Here is an 18257-nt window from a genome sequence, read left to right as displayed (position 1 = left end):
GAATTTTTATTACATTTGTGTGTGCACACGCTTGCACGTACATGCATGCACATGCTTTTCACATGTGGCAGCCAGAGGCCAACTCTCAGGAGTCTGTTCTGTCCTTCCATCATGTGGGACTCAGGAATTGGACTTGGGTCATCAGGCTTGTTGGCGAGTATCTTCATCTGAGCCTCCGACTCATTTTTTTGAGAGAGGGTCTTATTGAACTTGGAGCTCACCAACTGTCTAGGCTGGCCGGCCAGCGAGATCCAGGAACCTGACTGTGGTTGCCTCCCCAACCCTGGGATTACAGACAAACACAGCTGCACTCAGCTTTACACAGTCTGTGGGGATCGGAACCAAACCCTCACATTTGCCCAGCAAGTACTTGGCCTCGGTAGGCTGAGCCCCATCTCCAGCCCCCAGAATAGTTGTGATCCACATAGATGAGTTTTGATATAGGTTAAGTGTGGGTCCCCTAAAATTCCTACCTTACTTTCTCAATGTGACAATATTGGGCAGCAGGGTCTTTGAGAAGTGAGATGAGGGGTGGGGCTGGAGAGATGGCTCAGTGGCTAAGAACTTGTTCTTGCAGAGGACCCCGGTTTGATCCTAACACTCTATGTTACCTCACAACCATCTGTAACCCCAATTCCAGAGGATTTGATGCTCTTTCCTGAACTCAGCAGACACCAGACATACGTGAGGTGCACATACAGACAGACAGACAGACACAACACTCATAAATATTTAAAAAAAGGTGGTTAGGGGATAGCTGTGGTTTGAAACAGAAATGCCTCCTACAGGGCTGTGTTTTAAGCACACTGTCCCCACACTGTGAAGCCTGTTAGGAAGTGTGGCGTGATGGTTAGTGCTAACCGACAACTTGACACAGTCCCGAACTCCCCCGGTCAGAAGGACACTTCCACTGTGGGCGGCACCATTCCCTAGTCGGGATCCTGGACCACGTAAGTAGAGGAAGGGAGCTGAGCACCTGCGGGTACTACTCTATGTTCCTGGTGGTGGGTGGCATGTGACCAGCCGCTTCCTGCTCCAGCTGCTTTGACATCCTCATAGGTTGCTTCTGGTGGTGTGTTTTATTGCAGCAGCGAGAAAAGTAACTATTACATGGGGCTCGGCTGACAGAAGTGCAGCACTAGGTCTCTGAAGGCAACACACACACACACACACACACACACACACACACACACACTCCCATCCAGCTTCCCGTCTCCTGGTCTCTTACCATGGGAAGAGCCACTGCAGCATGCTCCCACCGCCTGGGACAGAGCCATTTCCCTGTGTCTCCCCAGGACGATGGACTGCATCCCCCTGAAATCACAAGCCCAAATAATTCTGTGATGGTTAGTCTTCATTGTCAACCTGGCTGGATTTAGAATTACCTGGGAGATGAACCTTTCAGTGTGCCGGGAAGACCCACCCTGAATGTGGGTGACGTCATCCGGTCCACTGGGACTCCAGGGAGCTGGGCACAGCACCTGTCTCCCTCTGCTTCCTGACTTGAGATGCAGTGTGACCCCCCCACCTCACCCCTCTGCCGTCACTCCCTCCCTACCATGATGGACTGTAGCCTTCCAGTTTATTGTGGCTCACAGTCTGAGCTCGGCGCTGCTTGGAGCTGCTGGGATTGTCAGGTCTTTTATTACAACACAAAAGTAAGTAACGCAGCCATTAAGGGGGTGATGATGACTTCCTCAGTCCTTTGAGCTGGATTAGTCACTGGAAGCGCGTCGTTATAAATGGAATCCATCCTCCCCGTTGTCTTTCCTTTGCACACGTCCATTTGCCCTCCCCTCTCCCCCCACCACGGAAGCAGCATCAGCCCCCACCCCCCCCCACCACCGCAGAAGCTGAACAGATGCTAGGGCTGTGCTCCCGGCCCTCTCAGCCTCCTGAGCCGACCATCAGGATCCTCTACCCTTTGTAGATCACCAAGTCCTAGGTGGGAGTGCTGGCTGGCACTCGCCTGTCAACCCCTGATCTGAGTGACTGACCAGTTCAAGGCCATCCTGGGCTCAAAAGTGAGATCTAGTCTCCTAAAACAACCCTGAAAGCCAGAACAATAAAGCAAGACCTGTGTGTGTGTACATGCAATCAAAGGTCCACATGCAGAGGAGGTCAGAAGACACTGGCCTAAGCTAGTTCTTGCCATCCCAATATGGGTCCTGGGGATTGAACTTGGGTTGTTGGGCTTGGTGACAAGTGCCTGTGGCCACTGAACTGTCTCAATGGAACACACACACACACGCACACTTAGGCTTCACAGCCCTAGTGCTTTCCCCCAATCTCCTTTCTTTGAAACAGGGTCTCATGTATCATAGGCTGGCCTCAATCTTGCCATGCGGTCAAGGATGATCTACAGCTTCCAATCCTCTTGTCTCCATTACAGGAGTGCTGGGATTACAGGCCCGTGCCATTCTGTTTGGGCTATGGTGTTGCAGGGATAGAACTCGGGACTTTGTGCATGCTAAGCAAGCCCTCCACCAGCCGAACTGTGTTCCCAGCCCGTATTTGTCTTGTAAGTGAATCTGAGCTAAACACAGAGTTCAGAATCTCGGCAAGATTTTGTTTGAAGACACATCTGCTTCCGTCCAGAAAAGAGCATTCCATTAGCATCAATGTGACATCTGGTGGGGTGGGGTGGGGTGGGGGGAGCGCAGCGATGACACACACATTTCACCCAGGAAGCCTCTGTTTAGGCTAAAGAGTGGCATATGCAAATGCAGGTAGTGGAGACGGGACATGAGGCCAAAATGGTCTGCCTGGCTGTGTGTAAGTTCTACACACACACACACAACAAAATAATTGATTGTGTGTGCCGGGGGAACGCACATACCATGTCATGTATGTGGAGATCAGAGGACAACTTTCAGGAATCAGTTCCTTCCTTCCATTATGTGGGACCCAGGAATCGAACTCAGTTCCTCAGGCTTGGCAGCAAACACTTTCACCCACCAAGTCATCTCCCTGAGCTATTTCATGGGCTCCTCTAAGCACTTTTGATGTCTGGAGAGACTTATTCATCAATGCCACAGAGAGTCAACACACATATCGACAGAAGTGCAGGTATTGTTCTCTGTGGTGCTGTTGGGTAATTATGACATCATCAGTAGGAATTAGGGTGCATTAGTGACTGTATTCCCAGCTACTTAGCAAGTTGAGGCAAGAAGGCTGCTTAAAGCACTTGGGAGGCAGAGGCAGGCGGATCTCTGTGAGTTCGAGACCAGCCTGGTCTACAAGAGCTAGTTCCGGGCTGGAGAGATGGCTCAGAGGTTAAGAGCATTGCCTGCTCTTCCAAAGGTCCTGAGTTCAATTCCCAGCAACCACATGGTGGCTCACAACCATCTGTAATGGGATCTGGTGCCCTCTTCTGGCCTGCAGCATACACACAGACAGAATATTGTATACATAATAAATAAATATTTAAAAAAAAAAAAAAAGAGCTAGTTCCAGGACAGGCTCCAAAAACCACAGAGAAACCCTGACTCGAAAAAACCAAAAAAAAAAAAAAAAAAAAAAAAAAGAAGGCTGCTTAAGCCCAGGTGATTGAAGCTATCCTGGGCAGTATAATAAGACACTGTCTCAAATATACTATCGTTGATGGAATTGTCCAGCTTCTCAATCTCTCTGCATTTCTCTCTCTTTTAAGTTAATACACACGTCTTTAAGACTTTTTAAAGAACACTTATGTATTTACTGTATGGGTGTGCATGCGCCATGTGTGTGGTGGACAGAGGTTTTCTCCTTCTTCCAGGGTTCTGGACCTTGAACTCTGCACATTTTGGAGACAACAGCCTTCATCTGCTGAGCCATCTCGAGGACCCTGTCTCAGGTTTCCTCGTCTCCACGTAACTGCTTGCCACTGCTATTTTAGTGACGCTTACTTGATGGATCGATTTACAAAATGGTTTAGGGGTTAGAGATGTGGCTCAGCAGTTCAGAGCGCTGCCTGCTTTTCCAGAGGACCTTAGCTCAATTCCTATCACCCGCACGACAGCTAATAACCATATAACTAAAAACTCCAGTTCCAGGGAACCCAATGCTTTCTTCCACCTCCTCTGTCACGGCATGGATGTGGTACACAGACATACATGCAGACAAAACAGCCATTCTAATAAAATAAGAATCAATAAATCTAAAAATAATTTAAAAAAGATTTAGTTAAGTCAGATGTAATGTTACATACCTGTCATTCCAGCTCTCAGGATTTTGGGGCAATATGATGGCAAGTTCCAGGCTAGCCTGGGCTACATATCAAGATCCTATCTTAAAACAAACAAACAAAACCTTCCTCACAATTAGTGAGTCCTTTAATTCCAGCACTTGTGAAGCAGAAGCAGATGGATTTCTATGAGTTTGAAGCTAGCCTGGTCTACACAGTGAGACCCTGTCTCAAAACTAACAAACATAACCAAAATCTCACGATTATTAGATTGGCACGGTGTCCCACAATCCCGGTACTCAGCAGCATGTGGCACGGGGATTATGAGTTCGAGTATAGCCTAGGTCGTTTAATGGTATCCTGTTAAAGAAAGGAAGGAAAGAAGGAAGGAAGGGTGGAAGGAAGAAAGAAAGAAGAGGAAAAGTTTGGAAACAGGTCACATCTCCTTGACAGATGTGGTTTTTATAGAATATTTTTGTCGTGAAGGGTTTCTCACATTCGTGTTCATTGCCTGTCCGTGGGCAGATAAACAATCCCACTCTGTGAAAGTCATAAAAATAAAAAAAAAAAGAAACTGGGTGTGGTGGCTGGGGATGGATCTTGTTGGTTTTTCATCTCTAAAGAAATAGAGAAAAGAAGAAAAGTTTGGGAGGCCAGAAAAGGCGGCCGCGCAGAAGGCAAAGAGGGCAGGCAGGTGGCGTGCTGTGAGGTTGCTGCGGGGCCTCTGAGGTCCCTCACCGTCTTTATCTCGACTGGATCTGAGAATAACCGAGAGCCGGTTAAGTGGGGCAGTGCCTTGCTTGATTCCTCTGTGGTGAGGGGACCTTTTGAAGAGTCCTTTCTTCTTGAGCCTTCCCAGCATGTGAGGCCATTTTTGAACTCTGCATTGGAGAATTAGGGCTCACGAGTCCTACTTTTTTGAGATTTTTTTTTTTTTGGTGTAGAGTTCCTTGTAAGTTTTTAAAAGAAAATCTCTTATTATAAATGGGTCACACTCCAACCTTCGGCCCGAGGCCTAGAACTGCTCACATTTTCGGGGCATAAGGAGATTATATCTGGGTCCCAGTGTTCTTGAATTCTTAGACAGTTGTCTTCGTAACCCTAGCTACCCATCAGTGAGCTCAAAGGGAGTGAGGCAGGAGGATGGAAACTAGTGTCGGAGGAGGGTTGTCTTCTTCTTCCTTCTTTTACATTTATCTCCTTCGCATGCATGCACGTGCGTGCTCCTGTGTGTATGTGTGTTCAGGAATACAGATATGCACGTGCCGGGGTTCACACATGGAGGTCGGAAGACAGTTTGCAGCACTCGCTGGTTTTCGCTCCACCACGTCAGTCCTGGGAATAGAACTCACACCCTCAAGCTGGGCGGCAAGCGCCTTTCCCCATCGAGCCATGTTGCCTGTCCTCAGCTGAAGTTTAGGCCACAATCTCAGTATAGAACTATCTTGTTTGGATCTCTAGGCTAAGTTAACCCAGTGCTGTTGATGCTGTTTCCCTTTGTCCTTTTAATTTTGTCATTTTGTTGTTGTTGTTGTTGTGTGCTGGGGATTGTGCCCAGGGCTTCACACATGCAATGTAAGTATCCTACCACCCAGCCAGTCCTCTGGCTCTCACTGACCAATTCTATCCAGCCTGGAGAACACTTGCCTAGAATGCTCGAAGCTCTGACTTGGAATCCCAGCCCTACACACACACACACACACACACACACACACACACACACACACCCCAGAAATAAATAAGCCCCCAAATCCCAACTGGAGGGAGGGGGGCTTTATAGGAGGGTCTTTAAAAGTGGCTACAGAGAGTACATACGTAACGAAAGAACCTCGGTTCCTGGGGACCTGATGTCTAAATAGGGCTGGGCACATGAATGCAAACATGGTTATAGGCTGGAAACGACAACTTGAAAGAGATCCCACTGATGGCTTTGCTGGGCCATCCCAGAGGGAAGTACAACCTGATCTGGGGCTGGAGAAACAGAGAGCAGAGGTAGAAAGCGGTGGGTGGGGGTCCATGATGGAAGGAATGACAGGAATAGATTCGAGAAACAGCGATGGACAGCAGCTAGGTCTTTGGGTGTGGGTGAGAAGTGTTTGATGGATCTGGATCCCTGTCTCAGCTTCTCTCCCTTTCTCCTCCACCCTTTTCTTCCTCTTGTTTTCATACATCCCAGGCTGACCTTGAACTCACTATGTAGCAGAGGATGACTTTGAACTCTTGGTCTTCCTGCTTCTACCACCTAAATGCCTGGCTCAAGCCTGGTTCTGCTTCTGAGACACAATCTCATTCTGCTATCTAACTCCTAACCTTCAACAAGTGCTAGGCTTACAGGCACGCCCCACTCACCCTTCCTTCCCTTCTTCCCTCTCCCCTTTCCTTCCTCTTTCAATTCATCAACCTCCTCTCCTTCATTCTTGCCGGGGTCTGTCTTTCTCCGTAACCCTGGCCAGCCTGAAACTTGCTGTATGGACTAGGCTGGCTTTGAACTCACAGACATCTGTTTGCCTGTGCTTCTCAAGCGCTGGGATTAAAGTTGTGCGCCACCAAACCCAACATACCTCTCCTCCTCCCCACTCCCCTTTGTCTCTCTCTCTTCCTTTTTTTCCTCCTTCTGCTTTTCTGGAGACAAGATCAGCTACAAATTCATTACGTGACCCCAAGATGAACTTGAATTTCTGAAATCCTCCTGCCTCCTCCTCCCGAGGCTGGAATTACAGGCATGTGTCACCGTGCCTGGTTTGATGAAGTGCCACGGATCAAACCTAGAGCTTCGTGCATGCTGAGCAAATATCAACCAAGCCACATCCTCAGCCTATCCTTTCCCCATTTTAAGGATGGTTTCTGGGGGAGACTCAAACCCTGGACAACCTGTCCTTGAGGCAGGACACACAGCTGTGGTGACTGTCTCATGGATTTTCCCACAAGCTTATCCCTGTGTGGTTCGCCAAAGTCCCTACTGGGGGTCTGTTATGGTTTCTTTGTTGTTGTTGTTGTTGCTGTAGTCACTGATTCCAGTTTGTACCTGAGGCTAAGCTAGCCTAGAACTGGAAATGTGTGTGTATGTGTGAGCACCTAAGTGTGTGCTCAACGTGGGTGTGTCAAAGTCAGAGGACAACTTGCAAGAGTTGGTTCTTACCTCCTGACCTGTGGGTTCTGGGAATTGATCTCGGGTCTTTAGCCGAGCCATCTCAGCTGCCCCTTAACTTTCTCCCATTCTCACTGTCTGCGTGGGTGAGTGTGGGCGCATGTGCCATGTTCTGTGTGTGGAGGTCAGCGGACTTTCCAGGGGTCAGTTCTCCCTCTCCATCATGTGGGATCCAGGGCTTGAAATCACATCATCCGCCCTGTGTGGCAAATGCTTCACCCACTCAGCCATTCCAGCCCCCAATATGGTTTTGACTCCTTGTGTTCAGCAAAAGGAAAAAGGCAAAAAGCAAGTAATGTTGCTTGCATATTATTTATTTTTATTGTTTTTGAAAATATATTTACCTGCTTATATATCAAAAGTGAAAAAAAATGCTTGTTACCAACAAAATTCAAGAACATTCATGCCCACATTTGGGGCCCCTGTGGGTACACGGTGTATGGCTGTCCAGTGCATAACAAAAAGAGGAAAAAGAGAGAGAGAAGGAGAGGGAGAGAGGGGGAAACGAAAACACAAAGAATGAGTTTTGTTTTTCTTTCCAGTGGAGGCGTAATGGATGCAGAGTGGCCTGCTATGAGATTGCATTCACGGTACCTTCTTGCGCAATGTTTCAGTAAATTGGTTTTCTGATCATACCCCCAGCTAAGGAGGCTTTCAAAAATGATTATAGGAGGAAGGTGGTTGACCGGGAGCTGGCTGTCTCTCTCATCTCCCCCGCCTCCCCACGTGTCCAGTGCTCACATACAGCAGCCGGAAATGACACACTGAAGTGAGTCACCAGTGCGGCTCTGAGTCACCCAGTAATTGGAGAAAGTTCTGTCCTGTTAGGTCACACAGTCCCTTTACCATTCTGCTCCTGAATGTATTGGAAAAATTTGAAACCACTTTGCCCTCCCTCAAATCTCTCTCTTCCACCCAATCTTTTTTTTTTCCCTTCCTCTTCTTCCTTTAACGTGGGCTGCCAAGCATCACCTTGGCAAGGTCCCTAGGGAAAAAAAGCCACGGAGGGTGGGGGTAGGGGCGGGGGTGGGGAGCATTGGGGTAAGGGTGCGTTAGGCCACCACTAGGCGGCAGTGTGAGCCCCATCACGGGGACCACCAGGAGGGCAGGCTTGTGGAGTGAGGCTCCTGAGAGACAGGGATATAGACCCCAAACGGGACACCGTGTGCCATGGTTTAAATAAAATGCTTTTTTTCTTAACAGTGCTTCTTCTTTCCAACCAGCATACAAGAGGGAGAATGAGATAAATAGTCAAGCACACCCCCGGCATCTCCCCCGCACCCCCTCAGTGAGACTGCGGATGAAGAGCCAGGCACACACACATCTGATCTTTCTTTCCCTTCCCAAAAGAAAACTGGGTTGTGAGTGAAGATAAAGAAGCTATGTAAACAAGTCTCCTACACTCTGAAAGAACCTCTGCACGCTGTGTCGGGGAGGGACAAGAGGAACTGGGCTCCATACTGGGCAAACACCCAGTCTGTCCATCTGCTGCCCGTCGGAGCTGGGCAAGGTGGTCATCCCCACGGTGGACCTTGAGATAAGGCGGCATTTCTTCCTTTGCCTGTGGACACCCACCTCAGCAGCGGCAGACGGTGCAAGAGGTGGCCACAGTGTGATTTTTGCCCCAGCATGCTGAGGGAAAGCCCTGAGGCCCCTTGGGGCGTTGGTGGGACCTGGGTCCAAAGGCTGAACGGGAGAAAGATGAGCAGATGAAGGTTCTGTGAGGTCGAGGGTCTGGATCAGGGGAGTCTGCCTCCAGTGAGGGAGTTAGACACTTTCCCCTTCGAGAGTCTGAGGTCTGGGAGGCTGGCCAGAAGGGAGAAAGAAATGCCTTCTCCTTCTCCCAAAAGAACACTTAGAATAATTCTCTTCTTCAGAGTTTCTGCTTATTACAGCTCCAGTTTCATCCCGAGCGAAGGCCTCTCTTCTGGCTATCAAGGCTCCATCACTTGGCCCATGAAGAGGTTCGTCTCTGTGGGTAGAGGAATCATGCATGCCAGGTGAGAATCAGAGCAGGTGAGTGAGGGGCAAGTGACTGAGTTAGGACTGGGGTCCTGGCACTGTGTGGGCTATGACGGGGTGCTGGGTTGGAGCGGAACTGAGCTCCAGAGCCTTCACTGAGTCCCTAAAGGCTCGAGGGACATCTACATGGTGGGCAGGTCTATCATGGTTTGAAGAAATAGCAGGAGGGGAGGAGAGTGCTGTGGGTTTTGCTCACCTGTTGGATTGTGCCGAACCACAAAGAGGAAGGGTCGGTCCATAACCACCTCCTGAGGGGCCATGCGGCTTGAGACAACAATGGCTGAAAGAGAAGAAACCATGTGTTAGGGTTAGAGGGACGCTGTCATTGGTGTGATCCTAAGAGATCCAGTGACCCCAGTCTATCTGGGGGCAGCACTGGGAGATGATATTCAGGTGGTTTAAAGGAAACCAATAGTGGGTGTGAAACCCTGAGCCTCGGACATGCTAAGGCAAGAGTGCTATAGTTGAGCCACACCCGAGCCCCTCACTGGGGGACTCTAGGCAGGGGCTCTACCACTGAGCCACACCCCAGCCCCTCAATGGGGGATTCTAGGCAGGTGCTCTACCAATGAGCCATGTCCCCAGCCCCTCACTGGGGGATTTTAGCAGGTGCTCTACTAATGAGCCATGCCCCCAGCCCCTCACTGGGGGATTCTAGGCAGAGGCTCTACCACTGAGTCACACTCCCAAGCCCCTCACTGGGGGATTCTAGACAGGGGCTCTACCACTGAGCTACACTTAGCATACTGCTAAGCAAACTCTTTGAATCCACTTTCCACTGCGGCAACACCTCAGGTCTTTCTTTGGGGTGATTGTCACATCCTGGGACCCCAGGAGCCATGGATGGGGCAGCAGTGTCCCAGGGGAAGTGAATCCATTTCCACATGAGAAAGAGGTTTGGGGAAGGGTGGTGATGGACCTGCTCTAGCTCCCTGCAGGGCTATTGTTGTCCCAGGTTGGTGGACCGACCCTGGCAGAGCCACACTCACCCGTGGAGGAAGACGCCACTGTGCCGCTCTCGTTCACCTCGATCTTGACTTTCTGCAGGGCCTGAGCTACAGAGAGCTGCTCCTTGTCTGAAACAGAGGGGAGCAGAACACAAAGGGCAGGTTAGCCACCACTCTGTCCTCTCCAGGGGACTCTGACCTGTGGAAGTAATAAAGTGAGAGGGTTCTAGCTCACCAGAAAGACTGGAGAAGTCAGCCTGGGCTGGGTTAAACATGTCAGTCATGCCCAGATTCTCCAGGGGCCCTTTGAGGTCCACTTCAGTCTCCAGAGAGAACCTGTGGGCAGGAGCAGGGAGCAGCGTTAGCGTGACCCTCAAATGGCTGATTCTCCCAGGACCTACCAGGTATCCGCTAGGATAGTGGGATGGGGTAGCAACTGACATGAGCATGAAGACCTGGCTTTTATTTGCCTTGACCCAGGAGCTCATGTAGCCCAGGCTGGCCCCAGACTCATTATGTAACCAAGATGATCTTGAACTCCTGATGCCCCTGCTTCTCCCTCCCGGTGCTAAGGTTTGCAGATGTGCACCACCATGCCTGCTTTATGTGGGTCCAAACCAGGAGCTCCAAGTTAGGCAAGCAGTCCACTAACTCAACTACTTCCCCAGCCCTGACTTTGAAGGGATCCCCCTGCCTCCAGCACCCTAGGACAGGATTAGAAGTCTTTGAAATCTCATTTGGCTAGGTGGGGGGTCAGGCCTTTTTCCCCCCTCCTTGCCAGAAATGTCTAATATTAATGAGCAAAGTGCAGCATCTCCACCCCCTCAAGCCCGTGACTAATGGCTTTCCCCAAATAAGACAGCAGTTAGAACATAATTGTATTCCGTTTGACTGCGGGAGAGGGACAGGTTCACATCGACCTGTGCGGGTGCTGGGGATAACTGTGGTCTGCAGGCTGTTTCTGAGCGACTCACACAGTGAGGCTTTGGGGGGGGGGCCCTGCTTCCCACCAGGGCATGACTCATTATCTCCATCTTGATGAGAGAGGAAGGCAGTGGAAGCTCGGGAGCTAAAGCGACTCAATCCCCCCCTTTCTCCAAGCCTGGCATTAGAGCATCTGGGAGTTTAGGGGAAGCCTGGGCTGGGAGCTTCCCTATAATTCTGGAATTACCCAGACACAACCCTCTCCACCCCTTTTGATTCTGCAGAGGATTAGGGGAAAAGAGATTTTTTTTTTTTTTTTTTTTTAAGTCTCAGTCTGGAGCTGTGGCTGCTCCTCTGCCTGGTCTTGGAGTGGATGGTGCGCAAGGGAGGAGGTGGGGATAGGAACAAGCCGGAGAATAATTTAGAAGCCCCTACGTATGTATTTCTCTAGCTCCTCTTTTGGCTGGTCTTTTTTTTTAATTCTTTTTTTTTTTTTTTTGATGGGGTCTCATGTAATTCAGGATCAGCAAGAGGGTGACCTTGAACCCCTGATCCTCCTGCTTCCAGCCCCCTCGTGCTGAGATTGAGGTTATGCAGCAGCGCTGGGGATCCAGTCTAGGGCTTTGCATATGGAAGGTGAGCACCCTGACAACTAAGCTCCACCCCTTTCCCTGCGCCCCTCCCCCTCACGAGATAGGGTCTTGCTGCATATAGCCCAGGTTGGCCTTATCCTAAGTGTGAGGATTACAGATTTGTACCCCCATGCCTGGTCTGTGTGGGTTCGAACCTGGGGCTTCATGCATGGCATGGGAGCACTCTACCAACTGAGCTATGGCTTCAGCAATCTTGCTCCCCATAGCCAAGGCCCGAGCTCTCAAGCACTGAGGCTGCAGGCTTGCACCCTCCACTTCGGTGGACTTTGACTGGGTTTTTGGTGCATGGCTTCTGCGGGGATAGATTTTATAAAAATCTATCTCCTCTCCAACAGTAGAGACATTCTCCAAGTGTGATGATGAAATAAGAAACCATAATCAAACCCAGGCTAAAAGGTTTCCCATCAGCCTCCCACACATGTCCCTTCCTTGTGGGTGTTCCCCATCCGGGAAACTGCCCATGGGGACGGTGGCTTCAGGAGAGATGGTGGATGCTGGGACTAGGGTGTTGGCGAGTGGGATGGCTTACTTGGGCAGGATGAGGAGCCGGGGCAGTCTGGTCATGTTCCCTTTCCATTGTCGGATGAGCTCAGCATCCAGAATGTTGGTGAGGGCAGAGAGGGGCACGTCCTTCTCGTAGGGCGCTGCGATGAACATGCTGAGGGTTTCGCCATGATAGGGCAGTTCCAGGATGTCGTAGTAGTGGCCATCAGGAGTGGTGAATTCAGCTGGGAAGAACCAAGATGGCACCTTGGAAATGGCTCCAGCTCACGTGGATTCCTCCCTAACTCTCCTCCTGCGTCTCTTGTTTCCTCTCCTTCTAGAAGACCGAGCTCTCTGTTCTAGTTTTGGAGTTCTGTCACCCAGTCTACATGGCATTCCAATGTTTTCCTTTCATCTTTTAACTAGCTGTAGTCAAGGATGGCCTTGAACTTACTCTCCACCACACCCGGCTTTTGAGCTAAGCATGGAACCCAGGGCTTTACTGATGCTGAGTGAGCTTTCTCCCTAAGCCACACCCCCACATCCTCCTATTTTCTCCCTCCTGACCTTCACTGATTTCTGTCTGACCCCAGCCACTAATTATTCCCATCCTCAGCCTCTAAATCTCAACTTCCACACAGTTTTCCCCTCTCTCTGGGCTTGTTCGCCTCAGGTAACGACACTAGAAACCTCTTAGAAGAGATGGGCTTAACGGTCGGGCAGATGTGGGTCAGGAAGACCGTCTCCATTTCAGCTTCACCTAGCATGAAAGAAGCTGGGACTTTTCCTGCTTCTTGGATTATCTCAGTATGTCCTGCTTGGGAAGTCATTGTAATAACTTGGGTGTGTCCACCTCTCTGCCATCTTCCTCCCTCTGACAGTGACACTGGATGCTGCCCAGGGTCTGTTGTTGTTAAAAGGTAGGGACTGGGGATCTTGGACTCACTGTAGTTGAACTTGTTGGTCTGAGCCATCATGGGCACAGAGACGGTGCTGCCGTCAGACTTATGGAAGAGGCGGTGGTGGGTGCTGGCCTCTGAGAAGGGGGTCTTCCATTGGCCATTGAAGTAGAGGGCGTTCACCAGCACGAGACGTGTCAGCTGGTCCACAGCCCCTTCGGCAAGTAAGTCACTGATCATACCTAAGGGAAAGCAAGGTGAGATGGCTTTTAAGCATCTTTGATGCTTCCCTGCTACTCCCTGTTCTCAAACAGGTGTTTGTTGAGGGATGCAAAGAGCTGCTGGGGGTTAAATGGGTCAATTTGTTTTAAGAGTCTTGGGATGTCTTCCAGCTCAATACCCCCCCATTTCATTCCTTCTCTCCCTTCTCTCTTCCCCTTTTTTCCTCTTCATAGTACAGCCTACTCCAGAGCTCACCCAAAGCCTAGGTTGGCCTTGAGTTCATGGTAGTCCTCCTGCCTCAGCTTCCCAAGAGCTAGGATGATAGGATGAGCCACATCCCTGGCTTCACCACATTTTTCTTGGCTTTGGGATCTAGTTTAGCATCAGAATTAGACACCTATGCCTTCTCTCATTACACCTCTCCTCTCAGCCTCTAAGCTGTAATCTTGGAGGCTTGTCCACACACGCGGAAGTTCCTGCTGTTCTTACTGAAGGTCATGTCTTTCCATTGGCTTTGCTTCTGTTTGTTTGTTTTAAAAAATTATTTATTATTATTGTGAGGGGAAGTATGAGGTGTGGGGGGGTGCGTGCATGCCAAGTGGAGGTCAGAGGACGACTTATGCAGAGTTGGTTCTCTCCCTTCCCCATTTCTGTGGCTTCCAGGAATCAAATTCAGGTCACCAGGCTTCACGATAAAAGCCGTTACCTGTGGAGCCATCTTGGTGGCTCTGGTGGGTTTTGGTTGTTTTATCTATCTATCTATCTATCTATCTATCTATCTATCTATCTATCTATCTATTTGGAGGTGGGGTGGAGTAGCTAGAACTACAGGTATATGCAATGGTTTGAATTGGCTAGTTTTCTCTCTCTAGTGTTTTTGTTTTGTTTTGTTTTTTTTGTTTTTGTTTTTGACAGGATCTTACTGTGTAGTTCAGGCTAACCCCAAATTCATGATTTTCCTACAGGAATGACCCATTACACCCAGCTCTGAGTGGTCTTATGAAAAAGTCTAACCAAGACAAACAGGGTTTTGGGTTAGAGCTCAGTGGTAGAGCATGTGCCTACCATCCCCCAGTGAGAGGCTGGGGTGTGACTCAGTGGTAGAGCACCTGCCTAGAATCCCCAGTGAGGGGCTGGGGATGTGCCTTTAGAAGCAGAGGATTGTCCAGCAAGCATGAGGTCCTGCCTCCCATCCTCAGCACCACAGGAAGAGAGGAAAAGGACAAACATTCGCCTTTTATCCTCAAATACAAAGCTGAAAGTGAGAACTGAGGATAGGTGAATTTAACATGGAATTCCCTTTCTCTGCACGCGCCTCGGGACTGGCCTACCTTCCCTGCCACTTACGTCTGGTGTGCCTCTCCACCCAGTCATTGATGATGAATCTGGCTCTCTCCACCTCCAAGAAGTCCACCTGCTTCACCGTGGTCCGGAAGAGCTTGAAGAAGTGGGGCATGAAGCCCTGGACCAGCTCCAGGTCCCGCTGGACGAAGATGGCGTCCGCAGTGCTAATCTCATTCTTGTTCCATGGCCCCGTGAGCTCCTTGGACAGCCGACGGAGGGCAGGAGCTGTACCCTTCTCTGTAGAGGTAACAGAACAGGATCCATTATTCTCCTGTTGAGCCAAGGGCTTTCGTCTGGACCAGGTTTCCCAAAGAAGACCTCGCCCCGCTCAGGTGGATGAGGCTCTTTCATCCCTCCAGCAGTCAGTGGAGGAGCATAATTGTACCTCTTTCTTTCTCTCTCCCTTTTTCTCACCATCCCTCCCTTCTTCCTTATTTTTTTGTTCATTTTTTTGAAACCAGGTCTCACCAGACACCTCTGGGTAGTCAGACATTACTGTTTAGTTCAGGCTGGCTTTGAACTCACAGAGAACTGCCTGCTTCTGCCTCCTGGGACTAATGGTGTGGACCACTATGCTGCCTCTCTCTCTCATACTTTCTTCTCCTCTCCCCACTCCTCTCCCAGGAGGGTCTCACACAGTAACTCAGACTGCATAGACCGGTTTGCCGCTCATTATATAGCCCTAGATATCTTGGAAGCTAACAGAAATTCCTCTGCCTTCCCCTCCCCTGTGCTGGGATTAAGAACATACACCGCTAGACTCAGCTCTCAAATTTTAACCCTTTGTGCATCCTTCCCCCAAAAGTCTCAGCTCCTAATACTTTCCTTACATTAGAACATTCTTCTCAGTTCTTAAATCATAAGCACAAGTTTGCGTCCACCGCCCCCATCCCCAACAGTCCTCCTAAGGGCCACAAGTGCTGGCATTACAAGCACAAGTCACCACCCTGTTTGACTTGCTCTTCTGTTTGGTTTCGGGACAGGGTCTTGCTCTCTAGCCCAGCCTGGAGTGGAGCTTGCCTAGGCTAGCCTTGAATTCATAGCCCCCCTCCCTCAGCCTGCCATGGGCTGGGATTACAGGTTTGTACCACCATACCTAGCTAGGTTGTTTGCATAATAACGGTGTTGTCAAGTAATTCAAGTTCACGATCCTATTACACATTAACCCTGTGTGGTAGACACTTTTTCAGGCATTCCCCATTTTATAGACAATAAGACTGAGGTTTTCAAGAGTTAAGGTCATTGTACACCATCTCCAGTTTTATTTGGTATTGGGGATGGAACCCAGGGCCTTGTGCATGCTAGGTAAGCTGTATCCCCAGCGTCATGGGGATATAAGCACAGTTTGGATGTTCTGTACCTACTGGCTGGTACACCATAGACAATTCAAGGCCATCTGACCGAGAAGCTGGAGAGAAAACGGTTGGACCCTGGACTGCAGCTGAACACGGCCTGACTGGGGGATGCTGGAGTGAGTCTTCGCTACCTTCTCTGCTCTGTTTGCTCTGGCCCCTAGTCTGTGAGGACCTCGTGACTCTCCCCCTCTCGCTCTGCCCCGTCTCTCACCATTGATTTTGAATCCCATGGCATCCTGGATCTGCTGCTGGGTTTTCCCTGCCGTGGTCAGCTGCAGCATGGCCAGCACTGAAGACACCCCGTAGGGAGAGAAAACCACGTTCCGGTCCTGCGAGGCCTGTACCACATGCTTAAACACTTTGACGCCGAAGTCAGTGGCCTGGTGGATTGTGCGGGACTCGTGATGTAAAACAGAGCCTTCCCCAAAGACCAGAACCAGGCCCAGGGTGAGGCAAGCTAGTGCTGGCGTCTGCATCCTAGGATAAAAGGGAGAGAATCTGATAAGGAAAGGATTCTGGAAGACATCCCGGAGCCGGACCTGGTGCCTCAGCCATGGGCTAGGTTCTCTGTGTTTGTCTCTAGCCTGTAAGAGATCAGTCTGGTAAATTCACATTCATTAAGATTCCATAGTGGGATTGGATGATGAGCTCACCCCCTTCTGCCTCCAACCAATTCTTTCCATCTTTTCCAGACAGAGTCATGTTATGTTGTCCAGGCTGGTCTTGAACTCAGGGTCCTCCTGTTTCAATTCTTCCAGGTACTGGGATTACAGGCATGCCTTATTGCCCATAGATGCTACCTGAGTTTTGATCCCAGGCCACCCTCGTTTTTGACCTGTGGAAATCTTAGAGAAGAGCCCCTGTGTCTCTTTTCCCTTCTGTGGGACTGAGAACTTTGGATAATGACAGCTTTTGATTTACAAGTTGGTTTGTTCGTTTGTTTTCTCTTATCACAATTCCCCAACTACTGCTTGTTCCTTTTAGCAGTATGAAAAAGTTCTCTGGGGCCAGGAGGACAGCCAAGTGGGTAAAGGCACTTGCCACCAAGTCTGCTGACCCGAGGTCTAGTCCTGGGACCCCCATGGCAGAAAGAGCGGACTCCTGAAAGTTGTCTTCTGCTTTCCACACTTGAACTGTGACACACGAATGCGCACACCACACATACACGCATGCACATACAAATGCAATTTTTAAAGTTTTGGTTTGGATTTTTTCCTTTCCATCCCATCCTTTCCTTTCCTTTCCTTTCCTTTCCTTTCTTTTTGGTTTTGTTTCTCTGTGTAACAGTCCTAGCTGTCCTGGAACGAGCTCTTATAGACCAGGCTGGCCTCGAACTCACAGAGATCCGCCTGCCTCTGCCTCCGGAGTGCTGGGATTAAAGGCGTGCGCCACCACCACCGCCTGGCTTGGTTTTTCTTTTAAGTAAAGTTTCTTTGCTAAAGTGAGAAAGGGGAGGTTTTCTGGGGAGGCCCCGAGAGACAGCATCTTCGCTTCTAGGATCCAGGGTTGGAAGTGGAGTTTGACCATCTTTCTCGACCACCTGCGGTCCTGGGTGGGCTAAAGCCTGCGGAGTTCCAGAACAGGGCGGAAAAGAAATGCCTTCTGGGAAGGGAAGGTCACCTTCCTAACGTAATTTTAGGCCTTAGGAAAGAGCTCGCCTTTCTCCTACCTGGAGTTTTCCAAGGTGCCCTGTGATTGACTCTTCTTCCCGCTTGCTGGCTGTTGCTCAGCTGTGGTTGGTTGCGTTCTGCAGGAGGCGGGAGTGCAATGGTCCTCTTTCGCGGCTCTGCAGCAGCTTGCTCCAGCTGTGCCGTCCTGTGGCTCCTGTCTCCCTTTATACCAGATGTGGGCAGGAAACAGATGAACTCATGTTCCAGCCCCACCCACTTTCTAACTCTGGAAATGTCTGGGCTGCCTGCCCGCCCTCCTCCCCCTCCCCCCTCCCTCCCTCCCTCCCTCCCTCCCTCCCAGGGATTTGCTGGGACATGTGTGTACGTGTGCTGGAGGGCATGCCGGATAATTGAGCAAACCCTGGTTGCCTTGATTGGAACATCCCAGTCAATTTGCCTTTGGCTGGTCGGTCGGCTCAACCCCC

General features: G+C 50.1%; 1 protein-coding gene across 1 annotated transcript; it reads right to left on the bottom strand.

Annotated features, from left to right (window-relative positions):
• Nucleotides 1-7609: 7609 nt before the first annotated feature.
• On the bottom strand, nucleotides 7610-17957 carry Serpine1 (serpin family E member 1). The gene is made up of 9 exons (XM_041649172.1): nucleotides 17832-17957; nucleotides 16374-16639; nucleotides 14811-15044; nucleotides 13289-13483; nucleotides 12389-12587; nucleotides 10518-10618; nucleotides 10325-10411; nucleotides 9532-9615; nucleotides 7610-9285 (listed from the first exon to the last, which is right to left on the bottom strand). The coding sequence occupies exons 2-9, from the start codon at nucleotides 16636-16638 to the stop codon at nucleotides 9248-9250; spliced, it is 1203 nt and encodes a 400-aa protein (XP_041505106.1). The 5' UTR covers nucleotide 16639; nucleotides 17832-17957; the 3' UTR covers nucleotides 7610-9247.
• Nucleotides 17958-18257: the final 300 nt, after the last annotated feature.

This window comes from Microtus oregoni, unplaced genomic scaffold, assembly GCF_018167655.1.
Source record: "Microtus oregoni isolate MIOR12 unplaced genomic scaffold, Mior012 000003F_ref0000135, whole genome shotgun sequence".
NCBI lineage: Eukaryota > Metazoa > Chordata > Mammalia > Rodentia > Cricetidae > Microtus > Microtus oregoni.
Note: the sequence above shows the minus strand (reverse complement) of the source record. Positions and strands in the feature narration are given on the sequence as shown.